Source organism: Lissotriton helveticus, chromosome 2_1, assembly GCF_964261635.1.
Source record: "Lissotriton helveticus chromosome 2_1, aLisHel1.1, whole genome shotgun sequence".
Taxonomy (NCBI): domain Eukaryota; kingdom Metazoa; phylum Chordata; class Amphibia; order Caudata; family Salamandridae; genus Lissotriton; species Lissotriton helveticus.
The window spans coordinates 1,016,625,655-1,016,643,841 of NC_136059.1; the positions used below are offsets into that span (position 1 = coordinate 1,016,625,655).

General features: G+C 41.3%; 1 protein-coding gene across 1 annotated transcript in view; it reads right to left on the reverse strand.

Annotated features, from left to right (window-relative positions):
- The window catches only part of TRPM6 (transient receptor potential cation channel subfamily M member 6), a 730,325-nt gene that overhangs the window by 20,802 nt on the left and 691,336 nt on the right, over positions 1-18,187 (reverse strand). The window contains exons 35-38 of the mRNA XM_078675782.1: positions 14,953-15,035; positions 12,547-12,752; positions 7,567-7,618; positions 1,441-1,547 (exon numbers count right to left, since the gene is read on the reverse strand). Of these exons, the coding sequence (XP_078531908.1) occupies positions 1,441-1,547; positions 7,567-7,618; positions 12,547-12,752; positions 14,953-15,035 (448 nt within the window). The remainder of the gene's footprint in view (positions 1-1,440; positions 1,548-7,566; positions 7,619-12,546; positions 12,753-14,952; positions 15,036-18,187) is intronic.

The following is an 18,187-nucleotide window of genomic DNA, read 5'->3' on the forward strand; positions in this document are numbered from 1 at the left end:
TCTTATACCCAGAACCCAGATTAACTCCAAGAGCTATTTGGCTGGCCTGAGCTCCTGATCTGAAGCCTTGGGGACATGCGAGGCTTCCAACAACCTTGCATCTGCACCTGAAATCTGCAGCGCGGCACAACCCCAAGCGGAGCCGACGGATCTCCGCTGCGGCATGGATTGGAACTGTCGTGAATTACTCGCATCACCGGCGCAGGCACATTGCCTTCTGAACTACCACTGCACGATGCACCCTTGGCTCAGGCCCTTGCACCTCTCAACAGCAGCCTCAACAATGATGCCGGGCTCTCCATCACATCCTTGCAGCTCCTCGGAACCAACGCATAACCCCGACTGTGCATCGAATCCCTGATACTGGACATCGCATTGCCAGCTCGGTCAACTGGATTCCTGATCTCGACACAACAGAACTTCGCCGCATCTCAGAACCAATACATTTCTTCATCTCCGCATCCCATCTTTAATGCGGATCCACACATCGCTACACAAACATGGATTGAAGGTACTTTTGTTCAGCAGGCCTAACTGGGTCCCTCTAGCCGGCCTGCATTTTATCGCAGTTGGCCTGAACTTGTAATTTTGTCCAGGTTTGGCAGGCCAAGATAAGCACAGGTGGCACTTTTTGACTTTTAGTGCTATTTTCCCCCAAAACTTTAAAATTCAATATCTCTAGTTCTATTGATTGGATTTCTACTGATTGGATTTTTGTTGTTTTGGTCTTGGTTCATTTATTAAATTAGGCTCTATTTTTCTAACCTGGTGTGGAATCTTTTGGCGTGGTTATTTCACTGTTTTACCGTTTGAAGTGTTATACAAATACTTAACACATTGCCTCTGAGCTAAGCCTGATTGCTCTGTGCCAAGCTAACAGAGGATGAGCGCAGGTTAATTTGGGGTTTGCATGTGCCTTACCCTGACTAGAATTATGATGGATGCTTCACCAGGGCTCACATCCCAGTCAACCAGTAACCCAATTTCTAACAATGGATCTGTCAGATTTGTAACGTGCTAACCAATCTGCCAAACTCCAAATAACCCTCTTTATGGTGAGCCTGAACATGTTGTATGTGTCCTGCCCTCCTTTACTTACGTTGGACACTTATGGTGTAAACTAACATATCCCAGGTTATATTACCTGGGCCAGGTCATATTGGTAAGTGTTGCATACCTATGATAAGTGCTTTTGATCAAATATTTACTTTTCTGAAGAGCTTCTTTCCATATTCCTCCAAACCTTTCAAAGCTTATAAATATAGAGCTGTAAGCATTGTTCTAAGAACAGAAAATATAACTTTTGGGTACTGATAAAATGTTTTCTAATACCTAACATTGCTAGTAAACCTTCCAGGTCCAGTTACACACATACATGGAGCCATGATAAACAATATAATTAATAACTGCATCAACATCAAAGATTGTTCTAGTACGTACCAGGAAGTTTAAGTTTCCTACAACAGGAATTGCATCGATGGTTTGCAATAAAGTTTCTCAGTGCATCTTCTCCTAGATTGGCTGGGCCAAATACCATGCCTCTGGATCTTGAAGGAAATATTGAAGGAGAAGCAATCATGAGTGCAAACCAAAGAGAATTCTGTGAAAACACTACAGCAGAAAAATCAATTTACAAAGGCATCCGAAACAAGATTCGAAGCTGGGTGGCATTTGCTCAGGTGCGAATTTGTCATCTGCTACTTGCCTATGTGCAAAATACACATGTCATTTGCCAACACCTTTCAGCAGGTAAATCCCAATAAGTATCTTGTTGGCAAACATAGCACAATTTTGATTTTCTCTAGGGTGCACACATTGGAATTTCACACTAGGTGCACAAATTAAAATGTTACGCTGTTTGCCAACAAGATCTTCGACTAGAAACATATCTGGTTTCAATGATGGGTTGCAGACATTCAAGGTTGGGGATGCCAGCATAAGAAAGTCAACATGCACAAACATGCATGAATGTACCAGTTTTACATTTATGCATGTGTAACTAAGCATGTCAGGCTTCTGCAAAGTAGTGACAGCTGGAAGTCTTCTGGAGTGCTCAGTGAATTCCAAATAGGTCCAACATTTACTCCAAATGTGGACGAGTACAGGAATACATGTTAACATTATTTTTTCGGAATCAGAGCCATAGTCTACAAACACGGGAGGCCAAAATAAGGCTACAGTTTTTGAAGAGTATAACTCTGATTCTAAAAAACAAATAGGTGAAAGGATAGGTAACACAAATAGAAAGAAGAAAATGCCTCTAAGGATTGTTTTTGTATTGGATGATGCCTGCATTCGAGCTAGGCAGCACTCAGTACACCAGTGCACGGAGAGATATATCTTAATAGATATGGTGCATTCCTGTTCTATCCCTGTCACGCAGCGGAGCAAGTTGTCTTGCTGCATTGCATTGCATGACATTTTGCTAAATCTGTCCCCCAGTGCTAGGCAATGTCACTACCATGGAATACTTAAGAGCAACATGTGCTACCAATGTGAACTACCAAAAAGAGACCTAGATATGTTTGCAGGAATGCAAAATAATGAAAAGGGTTCTGCAAGGGTTTTTTTTAGAACAAGTTCAGCTCCTCTTTCAACACGGTTTACAATATCACCCTGCAGTGCTCACCATTTTACCACTGTTGGCATTAGAGGGTCAGTGCTCATTTGGTCCCTCCTCTAACCTCTCCAACTGATCTTTATCAGTCTCCAGTGCAGGGGACAAGTTCTATGAAAGAGTGGGTGGGCTAATTAACATATGTATTTCACAGTGAAGTCACAGGAAGTTAAGTCACCATAAGTAATGTCATGCCCTTATAATACTTGTGCCTTAAAACTCAACAGGGCTATTTTACAAAAACAACAAATTAACATAATCACACAGAAACGTTTTTTTCATACTTTTAAAAATCACTTGTAGGTTTCCACAAATCAATGTTTAATTGAGATCGGGAATGGCAGAAAGGGACACTCTTTTTACCTGATATGTGGAACTTGATATGACATCTTCAACCTGCGTTTAAAGTGTAAACAAATGTGCTGGGATTTTTTTTGAACAGTCAAACCTGCTGTTAGAGAGCATTCGTTTTCTCTTGGTGTTATTTGTCCAGCTTCAAAGCACACACATGCTGCATATTTGCTTTCAGTAGGCAATAGAAGGGTTTTTGGCTTAAAGTTCCCTGTTACTTGTTAGATAAGAGATTCAACAATAACCCCTCAATGGGCCTCTCTCACAAATTAAGTGGGTGCTACCAGTGGGAAGTGGGGTTTAAAAGCACTCGGCGCCAGGTCACATGCATGCCATGTGAGTAAATGCAAGTTGTTGCAGTGCTGGGGTACAGCGTGACACCTCTTCACCTCCTTGTGCCTTGGGTAGGGGAAATAGAATCCTCTCTCTAAAAATAGTGGGGGGACTCCATACAGTAACATCTACACTCAACTTGGGTCCTAATCCTGGTGCTACTTTTGTTATGTATCAAATGCTCTGTATTCAAGGGGTTTGTTTACTAAGGGGTGCACAGGCACTCACACGGTGCTGCTGCACCTTTATGTCCAGCGACCACAATCTATCATTCATAAAGGTAAGTACATTGACACAATACTGTGAATCACTTTACACCTCTCAGACGCCCAAGCAAAACCTCAGTAAGCAAACCCTTAGAATCTTCCAAGTTTTGGTTTCGAGTCTCCTAATCTTGTTCTGGTACACAACCTAGTCAGGTGATATAATTTGGCTTTTACTGTCACCTCAGTGCCAGTGTCCCTTACATCTTCAGTTCATTCTTGTCCATCTTCCCTGGCACTTTGCTCTATTTCTGACTTATCAAATATTTACAGTGGGCTTAGATCAGAGGCGCAACTAGAGCCAAATTTCGGGGGGGGGTAAGAAAAAATTTCGGGGGGGGGGCTGAACCTTTAATCAGTAGGCAGCGTGGAGCTGCAGGGCCTCCAACAAGGGGTGAAACAACAGCAAGGCCTAATTAGCATTCAAATGGTCTTATAAAGACCTGTGAAACGTTCGGGTGAGGCTGTGTGTGTGCCCGGGATCTGGGATGAGACAGATCCCGGGCTGCCACACACGACAGGGGGGGCTGAAGCCCGGTGAGTCCAATGGGTGTTGCGCGCCTGCCTTAGATCCCTCCCATTGTTTATCACTGTTTCGCACTCTCATTTGGTTGCCTCCTATTCAATGATTGGTCTAGCTCTTCTTGTGTTTGTCCTTCCCCTGAAACATGGCCTCTTCGCATCCTTTTCAATTGCTGACTTGTATCTTTCCACTAGTCACTTTTAGGGACTGCAATTCTCTGTTTGGTGAAGCACTCCATGAGAATGCATATGTATTTCTCTCCCTCGTGTATTTCTCCCCTTGCTAAATACCTGCTTCCAACACTCTGTGTTGCTCGCTACCTCATGTACTGCTCTCAATCCCTTGTCTGTTTATCCCACCACCAAATCCCCCAGCACTCTGTGTTCTCTCTCCTTTGTGTGCTCTCTAACCCCGCCCCACCTGCCTTTAATATACTTAATATCCCCCAATCCCAACTGCTTCCACCTAACCCCTTTGCACCCGAACATTTTTTCTATTTTTATTTTATTTACTTGAGAGGCCCAGAGCTGCAATTTGTTGGTGGGCCACTCAGCATTGCAGAAAGCCGAGTTGCATTGCATTTTTACGCAAAACAAGTTAAGAAAAGGGCTGTTGTGTCATAAAGCTGGTGCACACATGCGTGGTGATACACTAACATGCAAGCAGAACGATGGGCTGCATCACGGCACCTTTTTTTCTTTTGTAGATGCTACACAGCATCGATGTGAGGAAATGGTGCATATTACATTATATGGTTGTGCGACCATGTAATACACTTCAAAACCCCTTTAGGACCAGTAGGTTTTGTTTGTTACCCCTAGATCAACTCTGGGTAGCTGTAGATCCAAGCAGGCAGGCCTACCTGAAGGAACAAGTGTACAGCATTTAAACAGCACCAAACCCATTGAAGAAGAAATACATAAGACACTAAAGAAACGTCACACCAATTTATAAAAATAGTTCGATTTTTATGATTTTTGGCACCCAAATGAAAAAGATCCACCTCAGGGTCCCAGACATATAGAATTTACCAAGTATTGTAAATCAACACTGTTTACTTAACTGTGAACAAGCATCATCAAATTCAAAAAATTTGAAACAAGTTTTTTCAAGAAAAACTTGGGTAAGTATCAACGTGGTTACATTAAGTGACAGGCACCTTCAGGGACCCAGTCATGGGGACCAGCAAGGTCCACAGAAACAGTTATGTCTCCAAGAAAAGCAGCCTTCAGTTCAGTTCCAGTGTCACTGACACCTTGCCATTGACTTCTATGGAGTGGCTCTGACGCAAGGGATACAGGATGCTGAACATGACCAAGGATGCTGAAGATGCTGTGTGGTGGATGGAGGTATTCCTGTGACTACTCCTCAGTCTACGAGATTGGTGAACTGGGTGACATCCCTCGAAGTCCTCTTGAGCTGGGTAGAAGTCCAGTCGCCACTAGGTTAATAGTCGCCCGGTACAGCGGTTTCAGTGTTTTTTTCCTTTTGGTGGTAACTTGTCTTCTGGACAATCATGGTAAAAGTTCGATGGCTGTCCAGGAACCAGCAGACTCAAGGCAACTTTTGAGCATCAGGTCTTGGTGATGCATGGTGGTGAGGAGCGGCGATCCGGTAATCTAGGCTACCAACTTGACAGAGCAGACTTCTTCAGCTGTTGTGGGCCTGGGCTTTGAACACAAGCTTAACCAGCAGACTCTTGGAGTGCCTTGCTTCAGCTGGCCTTGGGAGTCGATTTCTTCACAAGCAGGAAACAGCAGGAAAAGTCCCTTTGCTTTGTTAGACACCAGGTGCAGCAGTTGCAGTCCATGTCTGTACAGTTCCTCTTCACCGAGTTTTCGGTCCTCTTCTCCAATTCGAAAAAGATCTGAGTCTGGGTGACAGAGGTTCTCTTAATATACCTAGAAAATTCCTTTGGGGGAGGTTGCAGTCACTAGCCAATGGGTTACTAGGTTCCTTCCCTCCTGATAACTATTTCCTTTGTGGCATCAACCTATCCCAGGCGCCTCCATTCAGCCCACTCCCAACATATCAGAACCCCTCTATTGGTCTACAGTGCTCCCTATCCTATCTCAGATGTGTTACCACCAAAGGAGCTACACACCCTTGGAAAACTGGTTTGACAGCTTGCTTCCCTTCTCTGTCCCTAGAATGCCTGTCTGCTTAATCAATAGAGCAGCCCCTCTCCCAAGTGTTGGCCTTTTGCCAATTCAAGATGGTTTCCCCTTTGAAGCTTGCTTTCTGGGCTAACACCCATTAGGCTTCCTGCCAGAACCTCTACCCCATGCAGGCATCTATTGTGTTCTCTTCTGGGAGTCATTCTCCTCAGGGGGCAGAAGGCTGTCTTTGAGGACTGTTCTTGTGTATACCCATAAACTGGCACCGAATAGCTTGGGCAACTAAAGTGGCAACTTCTAAAGTTGCTCTTTGCCCACCATTGACATTGGATTTGATTTAACCCTCACATTTAATTATTCAATGCACTGATTCTTTTCATACCCAACAGCACCATCAGCAGTCCCACTCAGAAGTTAGCAGGGCAGAAATGTCAGCCTGTAACTCCATACTTGCAGACTGAGCTGCTATTCTTTTTCACCACAGTAAAAACAACATTTTGGGGTTTTACTGTGATAGAGTTTGGCAGACAGGTTGCTTATCACAAATGTGACTGATATCCCGCCCATCCTATTGCAAGTGCATGATATCCTATGGCACTTGAAATAAGGCAGACAGGATATTCGCCACGTTTGCGATGAGCCCCCCATCCTCCAAACTCTAATTCAGACCCTTAATTCTCAAAATGTATTGTGCTTCTTTCCTGACCATACTATTTAAACAAATGTTAGACTTTTCTCTAAAAAATACCCTTGAATGGTATTTTGGGACACAGTCAGTTTACATGTCAATGAAAGCAGCACTACTGGGTGGACAAAAAAAGGTAAGATTAGCATCTGGGAGTGCTTTACGATTACTCATAATCCCAGAATCACACATTCACCAAGTTATTTACACTTTTATGGGCTCTAAAACCTAATCTTTCAGCGGACTAAGCACATTTTTAAATGTTGTCCACCTCATTTCATGATGTATTTCACAGTTTCATTCCTGCTTAATTAAAAACTATTATCATTCATATTGCTATAATAAACTGTTGAGACAGTTGTTAACATGTTCTTTGCTTCCCATTCACAATTCTTTCATACAAAAGCATAGGTACAATGTAATTCTTCTGTAGGATGCCTGCATATAGCTCTTTTCTACGAATCTACACCAATATAACCTGTTTAATCGTTCACTTAGAAAGCACACTACATTGTCTCTACATAACTACTGCATCTTACTATTAATAAACATCTTTGCAACATTTGAATACACATTGATCTGCTCCTGGGGTGGGAAATCGACAGAAAATGTCCCTAAATTCAAAATGGAGACAGCAAGTTTCAGAACAGCAGCTTGTTAAATGATTTTACACTTACTGCTTGTCTTCTGGTTTAATCACAGATGGGTCTGTAAGATTTTCTCCAACACCTGGAGAATACAAATTCAAACAATGAAAATGAATGGAGATCACAACACATATTGCACAAAGCAATCATTAGTAGGAAATGATCATACCACTCTGTCACTGCATGCAAAAGGCCCCTTTAATTACAACTGTCAAACAGAATACTTAATCCTTTGGTTGAGCTCTACAAGCTACCCTGTCAACTGCGCCAACAAAGGTTCTAAACCCACCCGCCTCCCTAAGTAACTCCCACCCCCAACACCCCAAACACGTCTGAACTGCACACAACCTTTGATATGCCATGAGCCCTTGTGGTCCTCGCACCGGAACCCACATTAAATCTGAACTGAGTCAGCTCACTCTTGGACCAGGCACTCTTCCTTGCCCCAAATCTTGGATCTATTTTTCTTTGCTCGGTCTGAAACCCTCCATCTTCTCACAACCAGCTGAAGAGTTTGCTTTCCTCAACTACCAGAAATACCCCACCCTGAGATGCCATTTCTGTTATCCCCAACTCAGAGCTTCTTGGAGTATTTCATCCACCCTTCCAATGACCTTGTCAAATCTTCTTAATACCGGTTGTTGCCCTGCTCAGAAAAGCGTGTGCTCCATTGTGCCTGAACAAATGTGGGGACCTGAAACCAGGCCCCCAGACTCCCAATAGCTCTGTTCCCTTCTTTCTACCTGCTGAAACCCCCATTGTCTAAAATACTGTGTATCATATACCTTTCAGAGACAGGCAGCATTCTGCAGTTACTTAGTTGTAAATATAAATGGCTTGACTGAAACTTATACTATGAAATGCTAGTCTGAGTCTAACCCTTCTGCAATTTGATGAGATATGCATGCTTACCCTAATTCCTTCACTACCATGATTATTATCGAATGTAGCTTATAATAATATTCAGAAAACCACATAAAGTATTTCATGAAAATCCATCAAGAAAAAAACTGCCTTTGAAGTAATCTCCCAGATCATACCAACGCAGCTGGTGGCACTACAACAAGAAAAAGGTTCACTGAAGAATTTCAAGTGATTTCATGAAGAGTATATTCCGGAGAAGACTTCAAAACTAGTCAGTCATCAAACTGAGGGAGAAGCAAACATAGGAATACTGGAAAATGAAAACCAATATTCTCTATGGGGACCTGATATACTAGAGTTCAAGGATGGCCGCCACATTTTAGTTCACATTTGTTCTCTTTTGGAATGTGACTCTCACTATTTGGGTGACAGATTGGTTTGCAAAATATACACCAAACCCTTCCCATTTCAGCTTCAAGTTTAGAATTAAAGACTATTTACTTAAATCTGGGTTCAATATTAATTACCTGAAAACAGTGCTCAAAATATAAAAGTTATGAATAACTAAATCTAAGAAACTATAAATGTACTCATGATCACGGCCATCTACCTTGATTCCTTGATTAGCCTCCATGGTAAAAGGTTTTCCACCATAATATTGTTTCAAAAATATCATGGGACACAAATATCATGTAAAAAATTATTGTTATGTCTAAAATATCTTGGGAGAGAATACTGAAGGTAATTTTTTAGGTACTTTATATATATGTATTATATGTAGTTGTATAAAATGGATTTTTTTATTTTGTTGTGTTTATTAGCTTTTATTTGATAAGTTATTATTATTTTACTGTTATATCTGCTTGCCTTAGGGTAGTCTTACAACAAACCTTGTGCCCCCCTATTTCATTCATTTCATTTGTTCTTGTTGGCTTTACGAAAATAGCAACAAATACAAGTTTAAGCTCCTCATGTACTTTTGCTGTAATTTTGCTTAATTACACTACAGCAAGTTACACGCGGTGTGTCCTCCTCTCATTAGTTGGAGCTGCAGCAGCAGTTTCAAACTGTGACACAGAGAAATGTGGTAAACTTGCTTCCTCACCAGGTAGAGGATTCCTAACAGCTTGTAAATGATATACACAATAAAAAACATCTGAGAACTGTTGGCATAAAATTGTATTTTCTATTCGAGCCTTAACCATATTGTTGTGTATGGCAATATCAGCTAATCCTATTTCATTCAAACAGTAAACATTTGGGGTCATGATACCCTAAAGACCATGAAGAGCACCCGCTCCGGAGCATCTTCAGACCCCTGCCTACCACACATCTTCCACAGGGCCTCCACAGTCCTCCCTCCCCCGAGACCGCCACATTCCCCAACAACTGGAAGTGAACTGAAGTCAACCCCCTCCTAAAGAAACCCTCAGTAGAACCGAGGGACCTCAAGAACTTCAGGCACATCTCACTGCTTCCTTTTGCAGCCAAGGTCATCGAAAAGTCATCAACACCCATCTATCATACTTCATCGAAGCTAACAACATCCTAGACACCTCGCAAGCCAGATTCCACAGACGACATCCATGCCCTCCTCGATCAAGGCCAAATGGCATCCCTCATCCTCCTGGACCTATCAGCAGCCTTTGACATAATCTCCCACCGCACACTAACCACCAGACTCCACGACGCCGGCATCCAACGGAAAGGCCCCAGACTGGATACGCTCATTCCTCACGGGCAGAACACAGAGAACAAGACTCCTCCCTTCCTCTCAGAGCCGACAGATACCAGATGCGGAGTACCCCAAGTATCCTCCCTCAGCCCCATCCTCTTCAACATCTACATAGCCCCCCCTGCAACCATTATCAGAAACCATGACTCAACATCGTCTACTACGCCGATGACACCCAACTCATTTTCTCCCTTACCAAGGTACCTGACATCACCAGGCACAACTTCCAAGACAGGATGAAAGCAGGCGCAACTTGGATAACTAAACACTGCCTGAAACTCAACTCAGAGAAAACAGAAGTACTCATCCTTGGCTCCACCCCCTTCACATGGGACGACACCTGGTGGCCCCTGCCCTCGGAAACCCACCCACCCTTATAGACCATGAACGTATCCTCGGCATCATCCTGGGCTCATCACTCACTATGAATCGCCAGATCAACGCAGTCTCCTCCACATGCTTCAACACCCTCTGCATACTACATATTACATTCAAATGGATACCATCTGACTCCAGGAAAATGGTCGCTCAGGCCCTCATCAACAGCAAACTTGTCTATTGCAACCCCCTCTTTGCCCCAATCAACAATAAACTCCTCTGGAAACTCCAGACTGTCCAGAACGCCACAGCCAGACTAATCCTCGATATCCCATGGCACAATCACATCACCTCCGTGACTTCCACTGGCTCCCCGTTGAAAGAAGAATAACTTTCAAGCTGCTCATGCACACCTATAAGGCCCTCCCCAACATTGGACCACAATACCTCAACAACCGCCTTTCCTTCCATGCCCCCAAGAGAAATCCTTCGCTCAACCAACCTCTCCCTAGCACTTCTACAGGAATAGAGCGGGTGGAAGGTTCTTCTCCTACCTCTCAGCCAAGACCTGGAACGATCTCCCCCCTTCACCTCTGGTGAAGCCCGACACCGCACCAATTCAGGAAATACCTCTAGACGTGGCTCTTCGAATGACCCCAACGGAGCTGCACCCCCCCCCCCTCCCTCAGCGCCTTGAGACCCTTACAAGTGAGTAGTGTGCTCTACAAACCCCTGATTGATTGATTGACACCTGAGCAGGGAATTAATATGGGCTTTCCAATCTGTCAGACCCACGGTTCCAGTGTAGGGATGTTTGAACTTCATTGCTTCTCCGTATCATCCACCTTGTACTCTGAGAAGGCTAAAAAGCCAATCCGTGAATACAGGGGGAAAGCGGAATTGGCAAAGACACTGTGTAGTGCACTATGGTATAGACTCGTCTCGTGCACTCAAGTCCTAAAGAAAATAAACAAAAATGTATTATATTATCTTCTGAACTGAACTATATCTTTTAGAGTTGAGTAGCATTCTGCAGAACCTGTGTGGTTGTAAATATAAAGGGTTCACTTTCACGACGATTTTATCCCACTTGTGTCTGGCCACTGCAGCTCCAAGGTAGAAAGGGGATTATGGGTGGTGCTTTTGCACAGACAAGATCATCCAGAGCCTTCAGACACTGCTCTCCCCGTACAAGCACTGGACTGTTGCCTGGGATGATGAGAGAGGCTCTCACAAATCTGCTCATCAAGATTGCTCAGGGTCTCTTCTCTCACATTGAAAGCAGACTGAACACCACAGCTTTAGGTAGCAAGAAAGGAAGGAAAGCAGAAATCAGTGGGAAGGTGGCAGGACGAGAAGAATTATTTTTTGCTCCCTGGATGAGGGAGGGTAGTGTTTTGTGAAGGGACAGTTTCGCATGACGCAAATAATTTGTTGATCTTGGGGCACAGAAGTGGTGGGCATTACACACAGTGGTATGATTGGGTGGTCTAATGCAAGATATTTTAGATATTTGGATGGGGGAAACTGATACTAACAAGGGTGATGTGGATGGGTGGTGGGATGTAAAGTATGTTTTTTTAAATATTCACGTGGGAGGATTACCTGCAGATGGTGGTGATGGGTGTTAGGACACCAAGCATTTATAATTTTGAAAGTACAGCACAGGGTTGGGGGGGTAAGGCAATGCTATCTATGGCTATCCTATGGCTCAACTATCCTTGATCTTTTCATCTTACAAGAGGTAGGGGATTTCGGGGAGGTAAATACATCACAAAATTGTAGATGATTTGCTGTCAACAACAGGGGCATTGCCACCTCACGGTAGCAAGTCACATCATAGATAACTAGAGATTCATTCTTTTTTGCCAATGTTACATTTCTTGGTAGCCCTTAGTGGAAAGCACCCCAGTTATTGACCGCTATCCACCAATAATTCTATTTGCTATGGTTTGTTTTATTATTCCGAAGCAGTCTCTAAAACAAAATCCCGATCTATATGCACATTTTGTTATGCAAAAACTTTGCTGAAATCTGGCAGCACTTTTATTCTTTCAGCTTTCTAAAGATCACTTGATGTGTTATGCATTTACCTTGTAAATCCAGCACAAGTAGTTCTCCACGTGTGTACTCATAGCTCCAGTGGGAAAAAGACAACAACGTCTCCTCCAGCATGTTACTCGGTGTGATTTCATCTCCGTTGTTATTATTGTACTTTCGAAACTCCCCAGTCATGTACTTCTCGATGGTAAGCCACTGGTTAGCTGAATGGCAGTAAATTAAAAACACTTCCAGAAACCTAAGGAGAAAAATTGCTTCAAATCAAATTTACAAATACCATTAAAGTTTAAAAACTCGTAGTACATGCTTTTAGCTAAAATTACGATCATGTTTTTAAGCTATGAACTATCAGTCAAAAAACGGTAGGCTTTTTATTTTTTTTTACAAAATAAGACAATATATTTTTTACAATGTTTGCCTGCATAAATTGTACTTGGGGAGACAAAAGTTCTCAATGGCACCCGCATATTCCAATCTGTGATGCACAAATAGGGACTGTTGGTTCTCTATAGGTGCAGGTGGGATACTATGACTTGGGAAAATTCACCTGTTGGGTTTGAATTTACAGATTATCACATGTGGGTTATGGGTGGGAACATAGTGATTCCCAGTGAGACTCCAGGTGTTCCCTTTACAGATAATGGAAACACCCACAAAATTAAAACTTTGTGAACATTCGTGAACATTAAAATGCACCTCTTACCCTACTGTTTAAGCCTATTTATAGGTTTTCTATAATCAAGTTCTATGCGCCCAAAATCCGCCATCGATCGAATTGAATTGATCTTCTTCTCCACAATAATTTTTACCAATTTCACAGCTGGCAAAGAGTAGCACACAATTCTCTTTGCAGATATAGAAAATGAAAGGAAACTTGTTTTCTGGGATATGTAGCAAAAATTACTCACCACGTTGCAAAATAGATGACAAGATTGACAGTGCTCTGTTTTTATTGTCAATGTCTATGGCAAGCTACATACACCATAGCACGCACTACAACACATCTCTGAGGTTTAGAACTGTAGTACACTATGGAGGACTATTTTGGAATGTGACTTGGATTTTAGGATTGCTAAGTAAGAGCTAATTTGCCCAGAATTAGCCTTCGTATGTCTGTGAACCCAGTAGGGGAAGAAAGCCCCTCATAAATGCCAATACAATGCAATACTATAAAGTACCTATTTATAAACAAACCATTTAAAAAATATATATTCCTTAGGTAACAGAGTTGAACAATCTGTCCTAATTTTTACTAACTTCAGTAGGGAACGTTATTTTTGTCAGGTATCAGATAAAAATACGTAGGGAAGGGGAGTCAGAGTGAAACAGAGGAAATTGCAATTCTTGAAAAAACAGTAAGAACATGTCACTGCTCACGTGTCACTGCTCATATAATTTCAATAGCAGTGATTTATATTTTATCAGCCCAGATGGTGCACCAACACAGCCCCACACTTTAACTTTAGAACATATATATCCAATATGTTGGTTACATTTACAACTACTTTTTATTTAGAATTAATATATATTTACTTGCGGGTCTAAGCATGGGTAGACATTATACCATAGGATACTAGTAGTTGCAACATTGTTTTAGGCATCATATTGTGGGAACTGGAAACCCCAGAATGGACTGGTATGGAACAGACCACACCTCCACCCTTTTGTCAAATAATCTACTGCACGGTAGCTGTAATCAGGGGCGTAGCTTAAAGAGAAGGGGTGTTTGGGGTGTTACATACCCCTAATAAATGTATTTCGTAGTAAATAGTTAGGAACAGGTGCCTTAAGTCGTGTATGGTGAGGTGTTTGTTAGATTTCACTTGGGATTTTTACATACACATGCAGACAAAAATACACACTCTTTTCTCTTTTAAAGGTCTTAAAAAATATTTATTTGACATAATATTCAGTTATAAGTACCCCTCACAACCTTCCTACTGTTCCTTATGGCCCCCTCCTGCCCTGCTTCTTGCATGATGTATTTCAAACCAAGTGATTGTTGGAAAATATGAAGCACCCCCCCCCCTAATCTTACTGACCAAGCTACGCACATGGCTGCAATTGATTATCTATGTCTTTATAAATACACGCTTGTGATTTGATCATGGGATGAAACATTTGCTAAGGAACTTCTGCCACCTACTCGCTCCTTTTTGCACATGAGCACTGTTCACTATGAGCAAACAGAAATACAATTATTTTAATACATTTGTAAATTCACTAGTCAGTTTGGTTTGTAAAAATGTTTAAAATCAATTGTTCGTCCAATTGTTCTTCCACATATAGTATGTGTATCCTCAGTTATTTCACTGAAATAACAGTATAACAATTCATTCTATTATTGATTAAAAAAATTACAATATTTAAAGCTGAATTTGCCTTTAACAACCATGCATTATGTCCTTTGCTCTTGAGCATGTAGGGCTGCATCTTACCTTAGTGTGTAGGGTATGGTGTGAGGCTTCACTTGGTTGAAGGTGTATATCAGCTTCTGAGCAGCCCTCTGTTGTTGAATTTCCTAATAAAGTGTGAACATGTCAGGCCTTTATAGTTATGCACATGTTATTATGACAATGAATGAGCAATTTCTTAACACTAGTTGAAATTTAAAATTCTAACCATTCTACTATATACATGTGTATGTGTGTGCATGTGTGAGAAAGATAGCAACTGAAAAACACTGTACATTTAGATAAAAGACCTATCATAAGCACATTTTTGTTTGTACTGAGTCTGTGTTTCATTCTAAATCAATGCCTATATGTGTGACAGTTGCTAATATATCAGTAATTATAACAAGGTTATTCAAATATTGTCTAGTTGTCTTTTGTGATAGGATATAAAAGTCAACAAAGTGAACATGATAACTTTCTTTTAAAAGCCACACATTATACCCATTACACCACTTCCTTTCGCATTGCTTACATATATTTGCATATTTGACCTAGCCACATGGGCAGCATCAAAATATCACATGTAATTGGAAAATACACTAAAGCTACAGAGGAATAGCATAACAATAATGATAATAATGGCCAAAAGATGGAATAAACGGTTGTGAGGATCCAAGTGCAATCTTTCAAATAGATTATGTATATGTGGATCTTCAGGTTTCACCTGCAAGATAGATTGTTGTAGTATGATGTCTTCATGTAGGTTGTTCCAGAGACTTGGATACAGACTTTAGAAGGCTTGGGTCAGTCTTTTGGCTTTTCTTACATTAGCAATTTGAAGGATCGTCTGAGGTTTTCTTCATTCCATCCAGTGCTTGTAATTTTGTCTTTTGAACAGGAAGGTAGACCTACATGCCGGTTTTGGGATTTCATGCAAGCCAATTTGAAATAGATTTTCACATTTAAAAGCAAACGTGAAGTTCGTTCATGAGGGGGCAGCATGGTCTAATTCCTTTTGCCTTTACAGAGTTGGGCAGCTGCATGCAGAAAGGGTCTGGATGAAGGCTGGTGCTATTTTGTGTGCACATCCGTCTACAGCATTGTTTCCATCGAGGTACTAGAGAACCAAGGGCTGTACGGTGGTCCTAGAGTCTTCAGGTGGAACAGAAGGTTTCATAATCTTGAAAAGGTGGAGCTAAAATTAAACAGTGTTGTTCATTTGGAGATGTGAGGAGGATAGTTCGGTCACTGGTGAATCCAAAGGATTGGGAATGATTTCTAGAGCAGAGGGAGTTACTAGCCATTTAGCAACTGAAAGCAAAGACCATGAGATGAGTGGAGAGTAAGCGAAATACCATTTTGGAGGGGTTTAATTTGAGAGCTAATGTATACATCAATTTTGAGAGATTTCCCATAAATACTTTAAAGAGAATGATGTCTGATGTGATTGATATTTTTAGATAAGGTTAGGTGTCATTGGAGTAGAGCTGTGATGTTATCCCTTTAGTGTGTAGCATAGGATCAAGAGAATTTGTCTAAATGTCATAAAAAGGAAAAAAAGATTGAGCCTTGGGTTTTACAGTATCTGAGAAGATTAGAGAGTGATCTTGAAGAACAATCCATTTTCACAAATGTAGATGTAGATTTGATACTTGGTTAAAACCATTTTACGACCAGGAAATTCATTCCTATTCTATTACATAGGTTGTTAAGTAGGTGACCATGGTCTCTGGTATGAAACGCTGCTGATAAATCTAACAGCACCAAAAAGCAGACACCTTTTACATCCAGAAAAGGTAGGGCATCATTATGGATTTGTAGGGAGGTACTTGCTATGCTGCTTTTATGACAGAATTCAGATTGTTAAGAACTTGGCAAGTTATTGGTCAAGATGTTTGAAAGGAATTGCAGAGACTAATTTATCAAGTACTCATCCAACTAAGACTGGTTTTAGGTTTAGATGTCTTAGGAGCTCATACTTGACTTATTCAGTCAGGGGTTTGATCTGGCCAGATTAGAGAGAAGAATAATATATGTTGTCACATGCCGTCAAATCATAGAGTGGAAGATGTTGAGAAATGGGCATTGTGGTCCTTATAGCATGTTTTTATCAGGTTTGCTGAGATGGGATTGTCGGCATATATGAAGGATGTTTTTAAGGGCATAACTTGTAGAACAGAGTTCTGTATGTGATCTCAACATTTTCATATCTTTAGTTGGCAGTTCTTTACCGATCAATCAATCAATCACTCACTTAAATAATCAATCAATCAATCAAAATGTATTATGTGATTTCTTAAATTCATATAAATACAGCAAATAATTCGGACACTTCTGTAAAAACACTGTGTAAAAACACGACCCATTAAAATAACATTTCCTAAATCAAGAGTTATCTTTCAGACATGTTGAAAATAATGCGTCCTGCAGCTTATTGCTCTATGCAAGATTCAGCTCAGGTCATGTAGAGTTAAAGACATCTGAGATATCGCCATGCCCTGACTTTATGTCCATAGGGTGGTGGTATAGAGTGTGTTATTCATAAAATGTCACTGATGTATAGTATAAATGAAAGCTTGATGCTTACACTACAAAGATTCATAGTGCTTTACAGTTTGGAAGTGTGTATTGGGAGTTTGAAGGCTTCACTTATCACTTATGTCTTTTCGAATTTTTGTTTGACTTTGTAGAATTTGAATAGTGTATGGGGTTTGGTAATTTCTTCAGATTCATAATAGTTTTCTTGCACGTTTCTTACTGGAGTTCAGGTTCTTGTAGCAAGTCACACAGGGTTTTATGGGTCAAGTTTATGAATAGTGTTTACAGTAGCTTGTGTGTAGTACTGCATAATGTCTTCCTTAGGGCTATGAATGATATGGATGATTATATACCATTGAGTTTCTCAGAGAGTTGATGGGTGGAAACATTTTTCAGTGGTTCGTTGATAACTGTAGTTGGTTGGGGCTGTCCCTTGTTATGGAAAGCTGGTGCCCTGCATCTCAACTGCCATTTCAAGTAAGTGTTTACTTAATGAACACAGGAGCGGCAGGTAAGCACTATGGTCTGTCAAGTCAGAGCATTTTAGTTTCAACAGACAAGGCAGCACTTTTTCACATTCAGATCGAATGTCCAGCATACCCAGTAGATGCATGTGTTACTGGAGGCCTGAGCCAAGTATTAGCCAAGTAGAGGAGTTTTCTTCGAAATCATATGTGGATGTTGGGTACAAGGAACTTGGGCATATTTATGCAACAAAGTATGTACAAAGGAAAGGAAG